General features: G+C 33.7%; 1 protein-coding gene across 1 annotated transcript in view; it reads left to right on the top strand.

The window, feature by feature from the left end:
• RNLS (renalase, FAD dependent amine oxidase) overlaps window positions 1–18,697 on the top strand; it is a 320,064-nt gene that overhangs the window by 220,241 nt on the left and 81,126 nt on the right. Inside the window, exon 5 of the mRNA XM_049764647.1 lies at window positions 17,591–17,764. Within this exon, the coding sequence (XP_049620604.1) occupies window positions 17,591–17,764 (174 nt within the window). The remainder of the gene's footprint in view (window positions 1–17,590; window positions 17,765–18,697) is intronic.

Raw genomic sequence — 18,697 nt, 5'->3', positions numbered from 1 at the left:
AAATGGATTAATGGGTTAGAGGAGAGCCCAGAAATAGAGAAATGTTTAAGAATTTAGTTGATTAAAGAGAACTTTAAATCATGTAGAAATAAAAAGTATTTAAATAATCATTTAATACAAAGACAAATAACTAGCTATTAAAATATTTCATTTTTACTATCCCTACCATCTAAAATAATAAGGGTAAATTGAGGAATTAATCACAAAAATATAAAAATACTGGGTAAAGTATAATACATTTTAATAATCTTAGGAAAGCTTTCCTTAACCAAGATACAAAATACAAAGAGAATTGTAAGGTTTTATTTCCTAACATTCAGACTTTTCTATCACCTAACAAGCAATTGCCTGAATTTATTTATACATATGCAAGTATTGAATTATATGCAGAGTTTAAAAGCAAAACCAAAACACAGGGCCAGAGAGATAGCAGAAGGTAAGGCATTTGCCTTGCTTGCAGAAGGACTGTGGTTTGAATCCCGGCATCCCATATGGTCCTCCGAGCCTGCCAGGAGCGATTTCTGAATGTAGAGCCAGTAGTAAACCCTGAGCGCTGCCGAGTGTGACCCCTCTCCCCCAACAAATAACACACAAAATCAAAGGAACTAATTTTATGGTTCTTTTGCGGAGAAGGAGTAAAAGGAGTGGGCAGCCAGATCGAGAAGTGCTTAGAGGTTGCTCTTAATAGTGGTTGTGAGATCATTTAGTACTTGGGGAAGAAGCTAGGCCTCCTAAATCTGAAGCATGAACCCAAATCCTTTGAGCTTTCTTACAATTGAGTAAATTTATGAGACAACACACAGAATGCATGCAAATAATAAGTATCAAAAGATGACAACTCACTGATTGTTGGAGTTTCTGTTGTAATTGACAAAAAAACAACATAAAATTTTCTAACAACCAATCTCTGTCATTTGTTCAAATTTACATTGGCATACAAAATTATTCTTTCCACTCTCCTCCACCACCTCTAAAGTGCCCATACCCCTTCACCACTGCATTTATGTCTCTTCAAGACTGTTATTTCTTCCCTTCCATTCCCTTCCCATCTTCCCATTTGAGTGGCCCAATCTGTATTCTAATGTCAAGAGTTTGTCACTGGTCAGTACTGTATATGTTCTTATCTTGACTCTATATTCCACAGATGAGTGAAATATTTTATATCAAGAATTCTGCAGGGACCGGAGGTGGTGCAAGCGATAGGGCATTTGTCTTGCACGGGCTGACCTAGGATGGACCGCGGTTCGATACTCCAGTATCCCATATGGTCCCCCAAGCCAGGAGTAACCCCTGAGCGTCACCGAGTGTGGCCCAAACACACACACACACACACACACACACACACACACACACACACACGAATACTTTAGATTAGAAATTTGGATAACTTGTCTTTGTCCTTAGTATTTGGTTTTCAGCTTGAAATTGATTCCTTCAAAACTGATGCCCACTCAGTAGCTGTATATTGGTGACTTTTAGAGGTATCATTGCTCATTCATGCGGATTGATGCTGGTATTGACAAAAATAAATGTCTGCCAAAAACCTGTATAGCCATTCAGGTGATCTGGGATTCTCCTTAACATGATGATTGACTGGGTTCTTAGATTGATTGTCTCAAGAGACATGACATAAATTGTCATCTTTTTTTTTAAAGCATACTTTCAAAATCTGTGTCAATTCTCTCTCAGATTCAGGGGAAGGGTGAATAGGTCCTACTTCTTGACAGAAAGAGTATAGAGAAGAGAATGAAGGACAAAGGCTATTTTGGAACCACTTAAGGAAAATTCATCTGCCTTACTGGTTATTGGCAAAATACAAATAAAAAGATCACTTGTTACATAACAGAGTCATTATTCTTTCTCATTTTATACATTCCTTGGAATAAAGAGCAGGAGGATGAAGGGATAAAAATGAAGATAAGAAAAATAAATATTCTGGGTTATATTTTGTACTGTTTTATTTTCCTAGTTAAAAAAAATTCTTGTCTAGGGGAAATTTCTGTTTGCTCAAAATGTTATTAAAAAACTGGCCATTTTATTAGATAGAATATTACAAAACTGATTATTTTGGATTGTTCTTTTTAAATAATAATACATTTAATTAGCAAAATCAATGCACTTCCAAGTCCTTAATTTACCTTAGTCTTAGCAGTAGACCATATTCTCTATTGAAGATAAAACTTAATTTCCCCTCCTACAGTTTAAAGTTGTCCTCTGTTGGGCATTGAATAGTTGAGGGACTAAGATTAGAAATGTACAACTAGAGCATATTTCTCTCAGATAAGTAAAGGCAAACAATTCAGAAAAATATAACATGACTTTAGCCCGTATTTGAGCTTTTAAAGTTTATCTGACATTTGTTTTTCTAAAAAAAGTTCTATTGTGACCAAACTTTTTGATTTCTGTAAAACATAAATATTTTTGTTTCAAAAGATTGTTCATATATGTAAAAATTAACACTATGTATACATAACACATACAGAGAGTCAGGGGGAGCCAGAGAATAAAACAGAGAGAGAGACAGAGAGAGATACTTCCTCTCATAAAACAATACAATGAAAGCTTTTTCTAGCCATGCTGGAGTCATAATCGGAACTGCTTTTTCCACAACATCATCTTTTTGACACTCAGAAGAGAATAATAGACTATATTTTGCAAGTGCTAATAAAGTACAAATACCAAGTTAGCAAATTAAAAAGTTAAATTCCTGCGAGTGACATTAGCTCATCTATATTGCATATAAAAATAAATATTTTATTTGCTGTATCATTTAGTTTATTTGAAATATAGGCAAATTAATTTTTGGAGGAGCAATTGTTTATTCATATTTTTTTTCCTTTTGAACCATGTCCCTGAGTTTTTGTATGTAAGTGAACACAGTGGGGTTGTTAACAAATGAGAAACTAGAGTGTAAATCAATTTCCACTCCAGGAAGCTCTCAGTTTATAAACTCTGGTATTTCAAATTAGAACTGTGTATTTCCATAGAAACAGTGTTATAATCTGCTTCATGCTTGTCCACAAAAAGCTTATTTATCATTAATAAAATAGAAATATTATTCATTTGCTCAAATAAAATAGAGAACAATACAATTATTCTATTTATATTGGACACTGTTTATGGAAGAAAAGCCAGCTGAGGAGGTAGATAGCATTTTTTATGATAATTCTGAAAGGAGTAGGTGCTTCATGGAGCATTAATAAAAGACAAGTCAAGATCTTTTATAACTTCTAATTTCACTTCAGAATATGTTGCATTCCTTTGCTTGCATCACCAACTAGTACAGTCATTTTTTTTACTTCTTTTGCGTACAGGAGTTATTTGGGTCTATTATTAGAGAGGCTCTGTCTTTAATTATAAAAAAGATAAAAAGAAAAGGGACTAAAAATGATGGCTAATAAGGCATCTTCCCTGAAAACATGACCAAAAATTAAAGAGAAAATTAGGGAGAAAATTAGTGTGGAAATTTAAAAGGATGCCCGTTTTTAAAAATACTTTAATTGTTAATTACTTTCTAATTTTTAATAAAATTAATTATTTTATTGAATCACCATGAGATGCACAGTTACAAAGTTGTTCATGATTGAGTTTCAATTATAGATGCCCAAGACCTATCCCTTAACCAGTGTACATTTCCTGCCACTAATGTCCCCATTTAATTTCTGTCATACTTCCTGCCTTCTCCCTGATTGACTCTATGGCGGACATTTTTCATGTCTCTCTCCTTTTTTCTTTTTAGACACTGTGGTTTGCAATATTGCTACTAAAGAGGTAGCATGCCTATCACTTTACCTCCTTCTGTTCAGCATCCATTTCTCACCAGAGTAATCATTTTTAACTACCACTGTCACAGTGGTCTCTTATATGCCCTGACTGCACTCCACCCATGATTTATGTCAAGCTTCCTTCTTTGGACTGGTCCTTTGACACTCTGGATATTTTCTCTGTATATTATTTTCATATTATCTTTTTAAAATATATATATCCCACAAATGAGTGCAATCATTCTATTTCTATTTCTCTTCCTCTTACACATTTTGGTAACCATAATACTCTTCGTATCCATCCATATATAAGCAAATTTCATAATTTCATTTTCTTAACAGCTGCATAATATTCCATTGTGTAGATGTACAATTATTTCTTTATTCATTCATCTCTGGCACTTGGGTTGCTTCTAGATACGGGCTGTTGTGAATGGTGCTGCAATGAACATAAAAGTAGGGATGTCTTTTTTGCATTGTGTTTTCAGACTCTATAGTATATCCCCATCCACAATATTAATGGCTTAATGTCTAGTCTTTTGAGGAATGTCTATATTGTTTACCACCAACATAAAATGAGAATCCCTTTCTCCCTATATCTGTACCACCACTGGTTGTAATTGTTCTTTTCGATGTGTGACAGTCTCTGTGGTATGAGATGATAGTTCTTTGTTGCTTTTATTTGCATCTCCCTGATGGTTGATGTGGAACATTTTTCATTTGCTTTTTGGCCATCTCTATTTCTTCTATGAGAAAGTTCCTTTTTATTTCTTCTTCCTATTTTTGGATGGGGCTAGATTTTTTTTATCTTGTTAAACTCTATCAGTGCCTTTATATCTTAGATATTGACCCCTTATCAGTTAGGTATTTGATGAATAATTTCTCCTAAAAAATAGGCAGTCTTTGTAACCTAATCATTGTTTCCTTTGATGTACAGATGCTTCTGAGTTTTATGTAGTCTCATTTGTTAATCTTTGTTTCCACTTGCTTGGTCATTGGTGTTTCAGCCTTGAAGATGCCTATAGTGCCTTTAGTGTCAATGTCATGGAGAATTCTACCTATGTTTTCTACTATGTACCTTATGATTTCAAGTCTTATATAAAAGTCTTTAAACTTCCAACTTCAAACTATACCGTAAAGTGGTAGTAATTATAGCAGCATGGTGTTGGAATAAAGACAGATATCAAAGCAATGGAATAGACTTGAATATACTGACTTGAATATTATCAGATATGTGATCAATTCATCTTATTAAAGGGGAAAGAAATATGAAGTGGAACAAGAAAAGCTTACAAGCAAAAAAGAAGTGAACTCAGATTTCTCTGTAACACCAGGCACAAAAATGCACTGCTTAAAGGAGTTTAAGCAGTAAGCTGTAAACAAAGACTGCTTAAAGAAATTTAAGCAATAAGCTGTAAACAAAAACCTGGTAAGGAAGAAAGTGTTTGGGAGGGGCCGGTAAGGTGGAACTGGAGGTAAAGTGTCTGCCTTGCAAGTGCTAGCCAAGGAAGGACCGCAGTTCGATCCCCCGGCGTCCCATATGGTCCCCCCAAGCCACAGGCAATTTCTGAATGCTTAGCCAGGAGTAACCCCTGAGCATCAAACGGGTGTCCCCCCCCAAAAAAAAAAAAAAACAAAAAAAGAAAAAAAAAGTGTTCAGGAGAAAGTGATTTTGATTGGTGGAGGGGGAAGGAGGAAGCAAGTGTCCATGAGGTGTCCCTATGACCAGTGCAGCCTCTTTGCTGCTTAAGGTAAACATGAGGAGAAGGGGTAGAATAATGGTTTGTTTAGAAAAACAAACTACAATTCTCTTGTCCATTGGGATAGCCATGATCTAGGGGAAGTCATCAGTGTCTGAAAGATTCTAGCAGGTATCTCAACAAGTTGCTTTATATTTTCTTATAATCAGTAAGACTACTCTTCCTTCCTTCCTTCCTTCCTTCCTTCCTTCCTTCCTTCCTTCCTTCCTTCCTTCCTTCCTTCCTTCCTTCCTTCCTTCCTTCCTTCCTTCCTTCCTTTTCTTTTTTTTTTTTTTTGATTTTTGGGTCACACCCAGCAGTGCTCAGGGGTTACTCCTGGCTCTACGCTCAGAAATCTCTCCTGGCAGGCTCGGGGGACCATATGGGATGCTGAGATTCGAACCACTGACCTTCTTCATGCAAGGCAAATGCCTTACCTCCATGCTATCTCTCCAGCCCCAAGACTATGCTTTCTTAATAACCCTAAACAGGCATATGTGTGGACTGTTTTGCTCTTTTGAATTTTCTCTGTAAATAATGTGATGACAAAGTACCATTTGTTAGTCCATCATGGACTTAACGCCCAGCAGATTTACTCAATTATCTGCAAGCAGACTAAGCAAGTGTGTGAGCTAAATATGTTAAGGCAGAGAGGAAATAGAAGAATTTATGTTTCTGACTCTGCAAAAGGTAAAAAAAAATGTATCTAAAATATGTTGTTAAAAAGGAAGAAAATAGGGCCCGGAGAGATAGCACAGAGGCGTTTGCCTTGCAAGCAGCCGATCAGGGCCAAAGGTGGTTGGTTCGAATCCCGGTGTCCCATATGGTCCCCCGTGCCTGCCAGGAGCTATTTCTGAGCAGACAGCCAGGAGTAACCCCTGAGAATTGCCGGGTGTGGCCCAAAAGCCAAAAAAAGAAAAAAAGAAAGAAAAGAAAAGAAGAAAAAGAAAAAGAAAAGGAAGAAAATAGCATACCATGTTCCAGGGTATAAAGGTGCTTTGGTAAACTGCAAAAGAATTAAGTTATATTATTTTGTAATATAATAGAGTTATAATCAAATTGATTGATAACAGATACCTAATTAAGTGGAGACACCTGGTTAGAAAGAGTAGAGTAGCATTTTGATAAAATGACCTAGTTAAACTTATAAAATTGGCAATAAGAATCATGGCATTCCAGAAATGTGCTAGGAAAGTTCTTCATGTCATATGCCTTTGCTTACACTTCTGGTGCTCTTCACAATTTTATCTTCATATACCTGCTAAGGCTGACTTTTTCTCACTTTTCATAGTTATAGCAACAATAATCATTGCTGTTATTTTTAAGCTTCTGTTTTGGTGAAGTATTTTATATCACTTCATAAAATCTATAATATTTTAAATATAATATTTATTAAACATTTTGATTATTAAAATATAAAAATTTGAACTACCTAATCTTTGTAATAACCCCTTCAGTTACATGAAATTAAGAAATTGAAGCTCAATAGTACATGTATTACATTATAACGATATGCACATATTATTTTGTGTTGTTTTGGAGATCCACCCAGAGGTGCTCAGGGCTTACTCTTGGCTCTTCACTCAGGAATCAGTTTTATTGGGTTCTGGGGAGTGCTCAGACTTGAACTTGGGTCAGCCAGAGTCAAGGCAGATGCCCTATAATGTTGCTCTACCCCCTAATAAACACTTACTTGTACATAAATACAAGAATTTTTTGCTGAGATTCAGAAATGTAAGCGCTTCGTTTAGGATAGACTGTCATCAAGTCTCTAAGGCTCAACATATAACGAGAAATTGCTTGTCAGTAAAAATCAAACAGTTTAATGGTCTGAATAAAGTAAAAGAAAAATTAAGATAATAAAGAAAAGTGAACAAGATTTTACTAACCTACAAACTAACATACAAATGAAAGCATTGCAAAGAACAGGAAAATTATTGTGAAGATCAAAACAAAGACAAAGATCAAAACAAAAACAAGATCAAAATCATGTTTTTCATCAAATTGATATTTTTGTTAGTACTGAGAGGATATTGACTTTAAAATAATAAAATGTTGTACACTTCTACATGAAATCTGGTACCACTTATATTCTCCTTTCTCTCAAGTCCAGTTTATTTGCTTTGGCTTTAGTTAAGCTTTGTGAAGAATTGTTATTATGTACATAGAAAAGCTAAAGTTTTTGTAAAAGTACAAGATGAGCATATTTATGAGTATGTTAGAGCTTATACCACCAGATTCTAATGTTTTGCTTCCATACCACAGATTTTAGATCATTGCAAACATTGATTTTTGGTTTCTAAAACTGTAAAGCCATTGAAAGAATATTAATTCTGGAAGCCATTGCTCTAGTTAAAATAACTCTAACCATAAATATAAAAATATATCCATATAAAATACACAATGACATCTAATAAAATTTTAATTACTATGAATGTTAGAATGGCTATATTGTTCATGAATGCCATGGCTATAAAGTAGTCAAGTAAGTGGTGGTTTGGGAGGAGCTGTTGGAAAATATATGTGATGTTCTCTGACATTTTGTATAATGGCACAATGCATTCTTTTTATATTCTTTCTTATCTGAAACTCAACTTAAAGTTTAGAATGCATGGAATTAGTGTAAACATTTTCCAATATTATTAATATGGCCTCCAAATTTACCTAATATATTTTGTAAGCACACTATGGTAACATCAACATTGTTTCTAGATAAAAAATGGAATTTCCAAGGAAAAATTATTTTGTCTCAGTTCAATATCAATCTTAAACTTTGTGTTTAGCTTATATATTTTATAGTGACTGGCATATTGCTATATACAGAGTTAAATAATCTCATAGGCTTTCAGAAAACAGATTCTACATTAAAACATGCTTATTTAAAATAAAAAGGTCAGATCTAAATGCCCAAGCCAATAGAATCAAGAGACCCAAACTATAACTACCTATACATAAAATGGACCTATTACGCTAGCAGGGGGGCTAAGGGTAGAGGTATGGGATTCATGCTAGGAACAATGGTGAAGGGAGGTCAACACTGGTGGTGGGAATGATCCTAACTCACTGTCACTATTTACCTAAAATACAAATGTGAAACACTTGTCATTCACATTGATTTTAATTTAAAAAATTTTTTAAATATGCTTATTTTTCTCTTCCTGTGGTTAGAACTAGTTGCTCTAGAAACAGTTATCACTTTAGTTTGGGCCCTTAATCCAGATAAAGAGGAGAGTGGGTAGTTCTTTTATACAACAGTAGAGACTTCATGTGATACAGAGGAAATCAAAAGGATTCTCGGCAAGTCAATTCTGTCCACATGAATATAACTAAATGCTCTTTTTCAAAGACCATGGGACAGATGAATAAGAAGATGTTTGAAGCACACACATTAATTAGAGAGAAATTATTGTCCTATTTCCTTGATAGATTGTTCTTTATGATTATGGAGATCAGGAGTCAGCAGGGATTAGATATGTCTCCTAGGTGACTGGAAAGAGGGAAGAGGGCCTGATTCATCACTAGTACTGATAGCAGCATGAACAATTTGTGTCTTCACAGTAGTTTGAAGTTTGCCTCTCCCACCACCCCCCACTGATTGACAGGACTGCCTCTTTAATTAAAAAGTCGATAAACTTGCTCCTAAAATAACACCATTTTTATTGCTATTCCTACCAGGAGCATACTATGATAAATTCATGATCAAAAAGGTTGTATTATATATATAAAAATTTAAATCTATATTTTCTTTTTAAATGTTCTTTATGTATTGTTAATACATGAATGTATTAACAATGTATTGTTAATATATAAATGCCTATATATTTTAATTTGTTCTGATTATTTAAAAAGAAAAAACTCTTTGAATAGAACCTAGGTGTGTCTGTCAAATTTTTTTATTATAATATTTATTTTAATCATAGTGGCTTATATATCATTGACGATAATATTTTAGGTACATATTAACATAAAAACAGGGGAGTTCCCATCACCGAATTGTCCTCCCTCCACCTCCGCTCCCGTCCTACCTCCCATATCCTCCTCCCTCACCCCGCCCTGGGGCTGCTAGAGTAAGTGGTCCCCTCTGTGCCTAGCTTACTACTTAGAGGTCCTACACCTGTTTGGTCTTGGTACCTCCCTTATTTCCCGCTCTAATTGGGAGGCGGGACTAGATAGTTCAAGTTATGTGGTTTTGTTTGAAGAAGAGAAAGGTACTAAACTGGGGGGGGGGGGATCAAATATACTAGAAATGGGCGGAGTCCTTCTGGAGACTCTCATCCTAGGTTTGAGAGAGGAAGAAGAAAAGGAGGGTGAAACACCACAACAGTACAAAAAGAAGTGTCAAGTAAAATATCCAGTGAGCACTCCAACAATAAAGATAAGCACCACATAAAGGCCATGGTCTTGAGATAAAAAACATGGCAGAGCACATAAAGAAAGAAAAGAAAAGAAGAAAAAAGAAACAAACATAAATGGAGACAACTTCAATAGCCACACCAAAACAAAGAAATCGACAACTAGGTAAATAACTAAAAAAAAAAATTGTTTTGTGCTTTCTTGCCTTTTTTTTTCTTTTTTCTTTTTCCTTCCTGCACAGGCACAATAAATAATGGGGTCATTCGAAAAGGAATTCCCTCAGCCTAAGAGATACAGGGTTTCTCTGTCCTTGAAGTATATTGTCATGGGATTAACTATAGACTCCTGTCAAATTCATTTACTCTACTCTTGGTGCTTTTGTGGTGTATGGAAGACTTCTGCTTCGTCCTGGGTGATAAAATCAGACCACTAGATCTAGAGATCTCCGTGTCTGCACAGGTCAGGGATTGGAACTTATGATAAAGTCTTTCTTTGTGGTTCTAGAAGTTCTGTTCCCTCGGTGTCATTTTAATCCTTCTTCTGTGGTTGGTGGTCCTGGTCTTTGCGCTGATCCTAATGTGGGGCCAGGGATAGCATCTTTTGTTATGTTTCCAGAAGACCCATTCCGTTGCAGATTGCCTCAGACAGGTCATGGTTGTTGTGCAGGTCATAGCTCAATCTCTAGACTAGGCTTTTTTATTGGTCCCAGGATACATACAGTCAGATCATGGTTCTATCAGCCAGTCATCTGTAAATTGCGATCTTGGCATTTGGACAGACCAAAGGGTGACAAGTCTTCTGATTTTGTCTTATCGTTAGCTGGTGAGATAGGATAACCTGCTCTTAGGTCAAGTTGCTCCCAGTTTTCTCGTCAGGATATCATATTAGAGCTGGCACTTGGTATCCGAGGAGTATTAAGGATGTCCCGAATGGGATTTGTTTCTTGTGGATGTTGTGAAGAACTGTGTCATTTCTATGTCTGTGATCCAGAGTTCAAGGCTGAACGGTTGGTGTCTAATCACCTGGGGTCTAAGTTGGGTCCACGTGACATATTTTCAAGGTGGGAGATGCCTCTGTATTGTAAACAAGTATTAGTTCTTATCCCTAGTAGATAAGAGCTCGTTTTTATACTTAAGATTTCCCCTTCTTTTAGTGTGCCTTTGCAGGGAGAAATGGTGCTACATTATATTGCCAGTGCATTTGAGGGTGGAAAGAGAAGAAAACAAAAATAGGTCACACACCCAAAAAAGATAAAAATAGAAATAAAAATATATGTGTTCACGTATACATATAAAAAGAAAAAAGATTTTAAAAAAAATGAGGTAAAAAAGTAATTAAAGGAGCAAAGTGATGCAAGAGACTACATTAGGGGAAAATCAGGTAAAGAGGTAGTGCAATACAGGTCTTATACTTAGATGGAAGTATAGGTCTCTCCATTGTCATTTGAGGTTTTCTTGTGGTGCGTGGGTTCCCAGGTGCCTTTTTATCATACAACCTGACCCTCTTGAGCATGGCAAAAGCTTTGTGCCAGGGAAGTCTTGGGAGGAGTTCTTCCATTGGGGATACTTTTAGCGCTAAGTCCAGTTTCAATTATTTTTTTATGTGATGATTTATATTGTCCCTAAATATATGAGTATAATACTCTTTTAAGTCTAAATTTTATAAAAATAGTTTTATCAAGAAACCAGAGACAATACATCAAACTACATTTCTTTGGCATCTTTATTTTAATTCAATTCTTGGTTAGATTAGGGTATAAAAACATTTATAGCATAGTAGAATAATGATTACCCAAAATAAAAGGTTTTATTTATAAAAGTCAGCATTATATTATAATTTTAAGTCGACAATAGATAATAGACAGTAGTTTTTCAGTGGACTTTGAATACTGAATTTACTTATATAACATGCACATATAGTTAATATAATTATTTTATATCTAATAGATGTACATGGTATACAGTCTGAAATGCTTTGGAAATTTTTAATATTACATATATTTGAAGAAATATTTTGCTTTTACCTTCTAATGTTGAATGCTACCTCTGAAGGATCTTTTGAAATACTTTTTAAAAATATCTATACATCTATACCTCTACAAACTTTTGAAGTAAAAAAACTATAGTGTTGGATTTTTGCAGTATACTTATTGGGCTCAAAGCTTTGGCTGAGCACTATTATTTTGTCCAATTTTCTTAAAATTTTTGAGATAAGCACTAGTGATAACCATTACAGGATGACAACTACTTAGAAGCAACTTGGCCAAGATCACACAGATAAATAACAGAAATTATAATTAACCCCAAATTTTTCTGACTCCAGAGATATTTCTCAAGACAAAATAAATATTCCCCCAGGGAATCCCATGTAGATATAACTGCTGAGGTCTGTCACCATTAATCTCCAGATTTGTTGCTTGCCAGAACTATTTTGATACTGTCCTTCTAAACCTAATGATTTCTATAACTATCAAGTCCAAGTGAAAATTCAATTTATTCCAGGTGAAGTGAAACAAGACTGGTTCTATGATGTTTTTACATGAAAGGAATAACTCAAGAATAGTAAAAGTTCAAACTCTACTAGTTTACTAAGAGAACTATTTATGGAAAATGGATCTTTCAGCTTTATTTCTACAACCATTTTGAATACAGAAGAACCAGGTCTTGTGGGTAAAATATTATCAACTTTTTGTACCCACAGAACTAGATGGTCTGATTTTTAGAAGTTGAATTGATGTGTAAATTTCTTGACATTCTTGAAATTCAACATAAAAGAAAAAAGCGATAGTAAATATATCAAGAGAGCCTAAATCCCCTGATGAAGAGTTTAAATAGTTATAGTTGACTTCCTAACTTCATATGACCCTGAGCTGAAATTTTTTACATACAGTTGCAAACCAATAAATAAGCAAATCTTTATAATACTTTATTTAAAAAAAATTTTGAAAAGGGATATAAGCTTTGAATACTAATATCCAGTGTGCACTGTATTCCATTGGATATATATTAACAATGAGTGCCATTTAGTGCCATAAGGTGTTTGTTTTCCTATCAGAATAGAAATATTTATTGTAATGCCAACAAAAAGTAAGTAGCAAATGAAGAGAAATACACTTGGAATAAGTACTTTATGAAAACGCGGATCTTCTTAAATCCCAATATATTCTCACTAATGATACACCTGGGCCAAAGAGTTGACTTTAAGAGATTGATCACTCTACATATGTAAAAAGGTGCTATACATTATTCAGAGTGCTTTCCTAGATGAAATAATGGTTAATTCTTGTTTAATTTAGGACATAAGCAAGAAACAGTAGATTCAAAAGGATTTAAACATAAATAAATTAAAGAAAGGGACAGAACAGTTGTCAGTATTAAGGTAACCAGAAAACTATAGTGTGACACCAATTGACAGTAAGAGTAGGAAGCCTGACTACCTGGACATAAAAGGCAAGTTCTTTTGCCCCTGAAAAGTTGGGAAGCATGAAATACTGACTGAAACAATCTTTAACTTAGAAGAACACAATATCACAAGCACATTACTTTCAAAGGAGGAAGAAGCAGACGGAATCCATTTCCAGCATATGTTCTTCCACTATTACTTTTGTGCCAATGCCTCCCTTTGGCCAAAAGCATCAGAAACCAGAATTCAAGGAAAGTCAGCTTCTAAAGAGAGTCACTGTGGGCAAAGAGCAGAACAAAAATGGATATGAAGGAACAAGAATACCAATGCAAATCATTTTGGTTGCCAAGAATGTAAATTGGAATGAAATAAGAAAGTGTGGGAAAGAGAAGGGAAATCTAATAGATTATCTCCATAAATATTATAATATACATAATAATATCAAGAAGTAAACAACATACAAAACATTTCAGAACAGAATAGGTGAAGAAAATACAATGGAACAGCAGGCAAATGAAAAAAATTTTCATCTCATTAATAATCTAAAGTAATGTCGATTAAAACCAAAATGAGACTCATTTTTTTATGATTGATTGGAAAGAAAATATATAGCCCAGAGAGATAGTAATAATGTCTCTTGGAAGAAACTAACCTGAGTTTGAGTCTAGACATTAGACATGGTCCCTGAGCCCTACTGTGTGATCTCTGAAAGATGAGCCAGGGATAAATCTTGAGCATTGCCAGATGTGTCCAAAAAATTAAAAGGAAAAACAATAAAGAAAAAAATTATATGTAACATTTGACATTGCTAAGGCAATAGTAAATGAGTCTTTCTTATGTAGAGTGGATGTATAAATTGGTGCACTTTTTCTAAAGATATATTTAGTATTAATTTTTTCCAATAATATTTCTCTAGAAAATAATTAGAAACAGATAAACATTAAATGTGTGCATATAGTTTTAACTATAATGGACAGAAAAGGAAACAAATGTCCAACATTAATGGAGTGATTAAGCAAATTACACAAAACCCATTCCATCAAATTTTATGGAGACCTTAAGACTTACGTTTACATAAAATTGTATTTATAATATATACAAACATTCATTTTAGAGGGAAAATGTCAAGATGTTAATAGTTGCTATTTCTCAAGACTATCATGATCGTATTCATTTATAATGAAGATGTATCCATTAATATTTATGAAATACATTGATCCATACATTGTTCTGGGACCACAGTCCTGACTCATTTTTTATAATGTAGGGTTTTATATCTATGTTCTAATTTTAAAAGTTATAGAACATTAAAATTGCTAGTAATTAGAGTGGGCAAAGTGCCCCATCTCTTCCTCATTTGATCTTATTCTCACAGACCATATTTCCATTCTGACAAAATTCTTGCTACTTTACTTTATGTAAATAAATTAAAAAATACTTTCAGAAAATATTAAAAGCAAAAAATATTTAAAATATTTGAAATAGGAAATATTTAAAAATCTTGAAATATGCAGAGGTTTCTTATGATACAAGTATACTGTCTGAACATTTTTAAAGATAAAATTCACTAAATTAAATTTAAAACTTTAGCAAATTACATGGTTAAGAGAGTAATTGTGAAGACTACTAAAGAGAAGGAAGTTTTTACAAACATCCTACAGCTTACATATAGAATATATAAAGAACTTTTACAAAGCAATAAGAAAATGAAGGCAGTCACCCCCAAATAGTTGACCATAAGCAAACAAACACTAAAAAGGTTTCTAAATATTAGCCTTCACAGAATGCAAATTAAAATCAAAGTGTTATGTCACTATAGCCCAAATTAAAAAGACAGAGTAACTATGAACTCTGTGATCCAGAAATTCTGTGCCTTACTCGAGAGAAATACATACTATATTTTTTACATAGCATTTATAATTGACAAAAACTATAAAAAAAAATCTTAGGGTTCATCAGTAGTAGAAAGGATAAATAAAGTGTACTTTCTTCATAATAGAGAATGCATTATTATCCCCCAAAGAGAATTAATTAACTTCAACTACATTAATTAAACACAACTACATGTAACAACATTTATAAATATCACAAGTGTGAGGCTGAGAGATAAAGAGGCCAGCAACAAAGAATGCATACCGTATCATTCTATGTACATGATGTTCAAAACAGCCAACCTAATCCATGGTGTTAGAATTCAGGAATACCAATTATTCTTAGCCAGAAATGCTTGAAGTATAGTTGGAGAAGTAGGCAGTGAATGAGTTAATGAGATCCTTATCAAAAATATTTCAAAAAAAACAACAACATAGGAAATAGGCAATATATATATTGCTTTTTATAATAAAAATAAAATGAATTAGAAAACAAAGAAATAAAATAATTTACTAGTTGTTACTTAGGAATACAGCTCATATTTACTTTCTTTTCACCTCTTCTCTCTTCTTGCCCTTCACCTGCCCTTTTAACCACATATGTACACATATGTGGATCCTAAAATTGGCACCGAAAAATGGAGTGAACATTCTCATTGATGAAAACATGGAAGTAAACTACTTTGTTTAATATCACTAATAATCCCTTTATTCACAAATAGTCATAAAATGACTATTCTATATGATATGCTGCAAGGAGAATTACAGAGATTACATAATCCTAGTGTTTCAGAATTAAATGAAGATGTCATCCATGCACATCGTATTAGAATGAGGCATTTTTATATGAGTTCTGTTTTGTGTCCAATGTTATTTGAATAAGTGAAGTAAAGTAACTTTCTTACTTTTCTTGCCAAAATAGAATTATTTTCCTAAATTACTGCAGATCATGCTGTTTGGTCCTTTCTGCATTTCAATAGTTCAAAAGAAATCTCAGGCTTGTGGAGATAAATTTTTTGTAAATAAGTGTGTTCAGAAATGAAATAGTTTCTGTCAAAAGTCTCACTACCCTGATAGAATTCTCAAAGTGAATTGTAGAGCCCTGGAATCAGATAAGGATATTTAAAGTTTGTTTTGTTTCTGTGTAGATATCCATTACCTTTTTAGAGGGTTACCCAGTGGGACATGCTACTTGGCAGATTGTCTAAAAGGGAACTGAATGTGCATGCGGGGATAGGAAAGGCTCCAGTTTGGTTGTTAACCTATCTGACCCCTTCGTTTGGATTAAAAAAGAAAGCTTTAGGTCTTTTCAGTTACTAAATAACTAATACACAGTTTAGTTAGCTTGTTTTTTAACTGAAAAAAAAAAAAGTAAACTTCATATTAAGACTCCTAGTACACAGTATTGCTGGGTTGCTAATATTTATCTTCTTCATCCCCTCATTCTTGGAAAGCAGTTGAGCATAGTATCAAACTGTAACTTTAAAAGTGGATTAAGTAATAAAATGAAGCCCAAGATACATTGAGTGGAATGAGGTCAGTGTCAGAGGTCATTTGTTCTTCAAGCATTTAAATCTTTAACTGACAGAAAATGACAGTTGAAACAAATGATGGCTTTTACTTCTAAGTGCGTACAAAATAACCATTAGTGTCAGTGGAGAAAGCAATGTCAAAAGTCATTCTTAAGCTTAAGACTTACAGATTTAGAAAGTGTGGAGTAATGAGGACTTAACTCCAGAGTTGGAATTCTGAGTCCATCTTGATCACGTGATACGGAGACTGTATAACTAGAGCAAATCAACCTCTCTGAGTTTCCCGTAGGTGAAAATAATTTTTAATTATAATTATATAATTATATAATTAATTATAATTATATAATTATATAATTAATTATAATATTAAAAATTAAAAATAATTTTTAAAATTACAAAATACCACCTATGTTGCAGGACTTGTGTTAGAATAGAAGGAAATCTTAGTTCTCAGGTGTTTTGTAGTTGGACTATGAGAATGTTATGAGAAAGTGCAGTCTATATCTTTTCACCAACAACACAGAAATATTATTCTACCTTATAGGGTTGTTATTGGGATAGAGTGAATTCTTAGACCATCTGTTTGGCAAAGACTACCAACTGATTATATGGAATATGTAATGTTGTCTAATAGTCCTTGGAAATAAGTTGGATCCAGAGCTAAAGACACAACTTGGCATCAGATTTTGAGAATACCAAAACCCAGTCTAGAACATTTGAACTTCGGAGTAATAAAAGCAATTTACCAAAATCAGGAATCATTGTCGAAAGAAATTAGAACTGGTGCTATTTTACATTGCCTTTCAAACTTTATCACAAGTGACTGATGGAAACAGTTGGACTTGGTTTCAAGAAGTTTTGTATTTAATGCACTAAAAAGAAAGATGAAATCTTCAAGTTTGGCATCCTGTATTTTTTCTCTTTCATAGTAATTAGTGAATGTCAAAGGCAACAACTGGAATCTGTGAGCTACTCCTCTCGCTATGCTCTGGGTCTCTTTTACGAAACTGGAACGAAGATTGATGTCCCTTGGGCTGGACAGTACATCACCAGTAATCCCTGCATACGCTTCATCTCCATTGATAATAAGAAACGCAACATAGGTCAGTAACCCCATTATTCCTCTTAAGTACAATAACAATGGTGGGTGTAGATCATGAAAAAATGCTGTTTAATTGAGTGTTGCCAGTCTGAACAGAGCAAGCATTTCACTGCAAGCCACAAGGGAGAAAATTTAATGTGACACTTGGCCAAAAGTAAAATATGCAGTAAAGCTAACAAAAATTTTTTTAAATCACTCTTCACATGGTTTGTATTACTGAGTTCTTGAAAATGGTATCAGAAGATTTAAGAGTACAAAAGTGGCCCAAATTCTATTTCTTTAATATGGGTCCTTCTATGTGTAAATTTATCTCATGATTTGTTTCTGGATGGAATTTGCATTTATTTAGTTTGGATTTTATAAACTGATAAGTATTGGTCTTTCTAATGCCCATACTAGAAATTAAAAGTGAATTTATTATGCTGTTTATTATCCTTTTACCTTTGTATAATTTTATGGGATTTACCTTTGGGAAACTATATGAAATTACTTTGTACACAATGTAAATAAAATGTTAAGTAGAATGTTTCCTAAGAGTTTCTACTGAGATGTAAAGTATCTTTCCTTTTGGTAGAAAACAGTTATAAAAATTAGATTTGAATTGTAAGAATAAACATAATCTGATCATTCCAGACATAAAAGTAAACATGTATTTTTATTTATAAAGTTGTGGTGATGCTTGAAAGATTTGGAATAAATTGTAATGATCTATGTGAGTAAATTCTTGAAAGTAATAGTCATTTCAATTTATTTGTTTTATGATATAGTGATGGTTTCATCAAGCCATTCGTTAGAAGTCTTGTTTGATAAATCACCAACTAACATCTCTTGGCTTGCCAGAACTTTATAATGTTGGAAATGGGCTCAAGTATGGTTTTATATCAGAACACATGATCTTAGAAAAATGTTGCCTTTATAACTTAAAACTCCCTAA

Source organism: Suncus etruscus, chromosome 17, assembly GCF_024139225.1.
Source record: "Suncus etruscus isolate mSunEtr1 chromosome 17, mSunEtr1.pri.cur, whole genome shotgun sequence".
NCBI lineage: Eukaryota > Metazoa > Chordata > Mammalia > Eulipotyphla > Soricidae > Suncus > Suncus etruscus.
The sequence above is the reverse complement of the archived record's forward strand: the minus strand, read 5'-3'. Positions and strand labels throughout refer to the sequence as shown.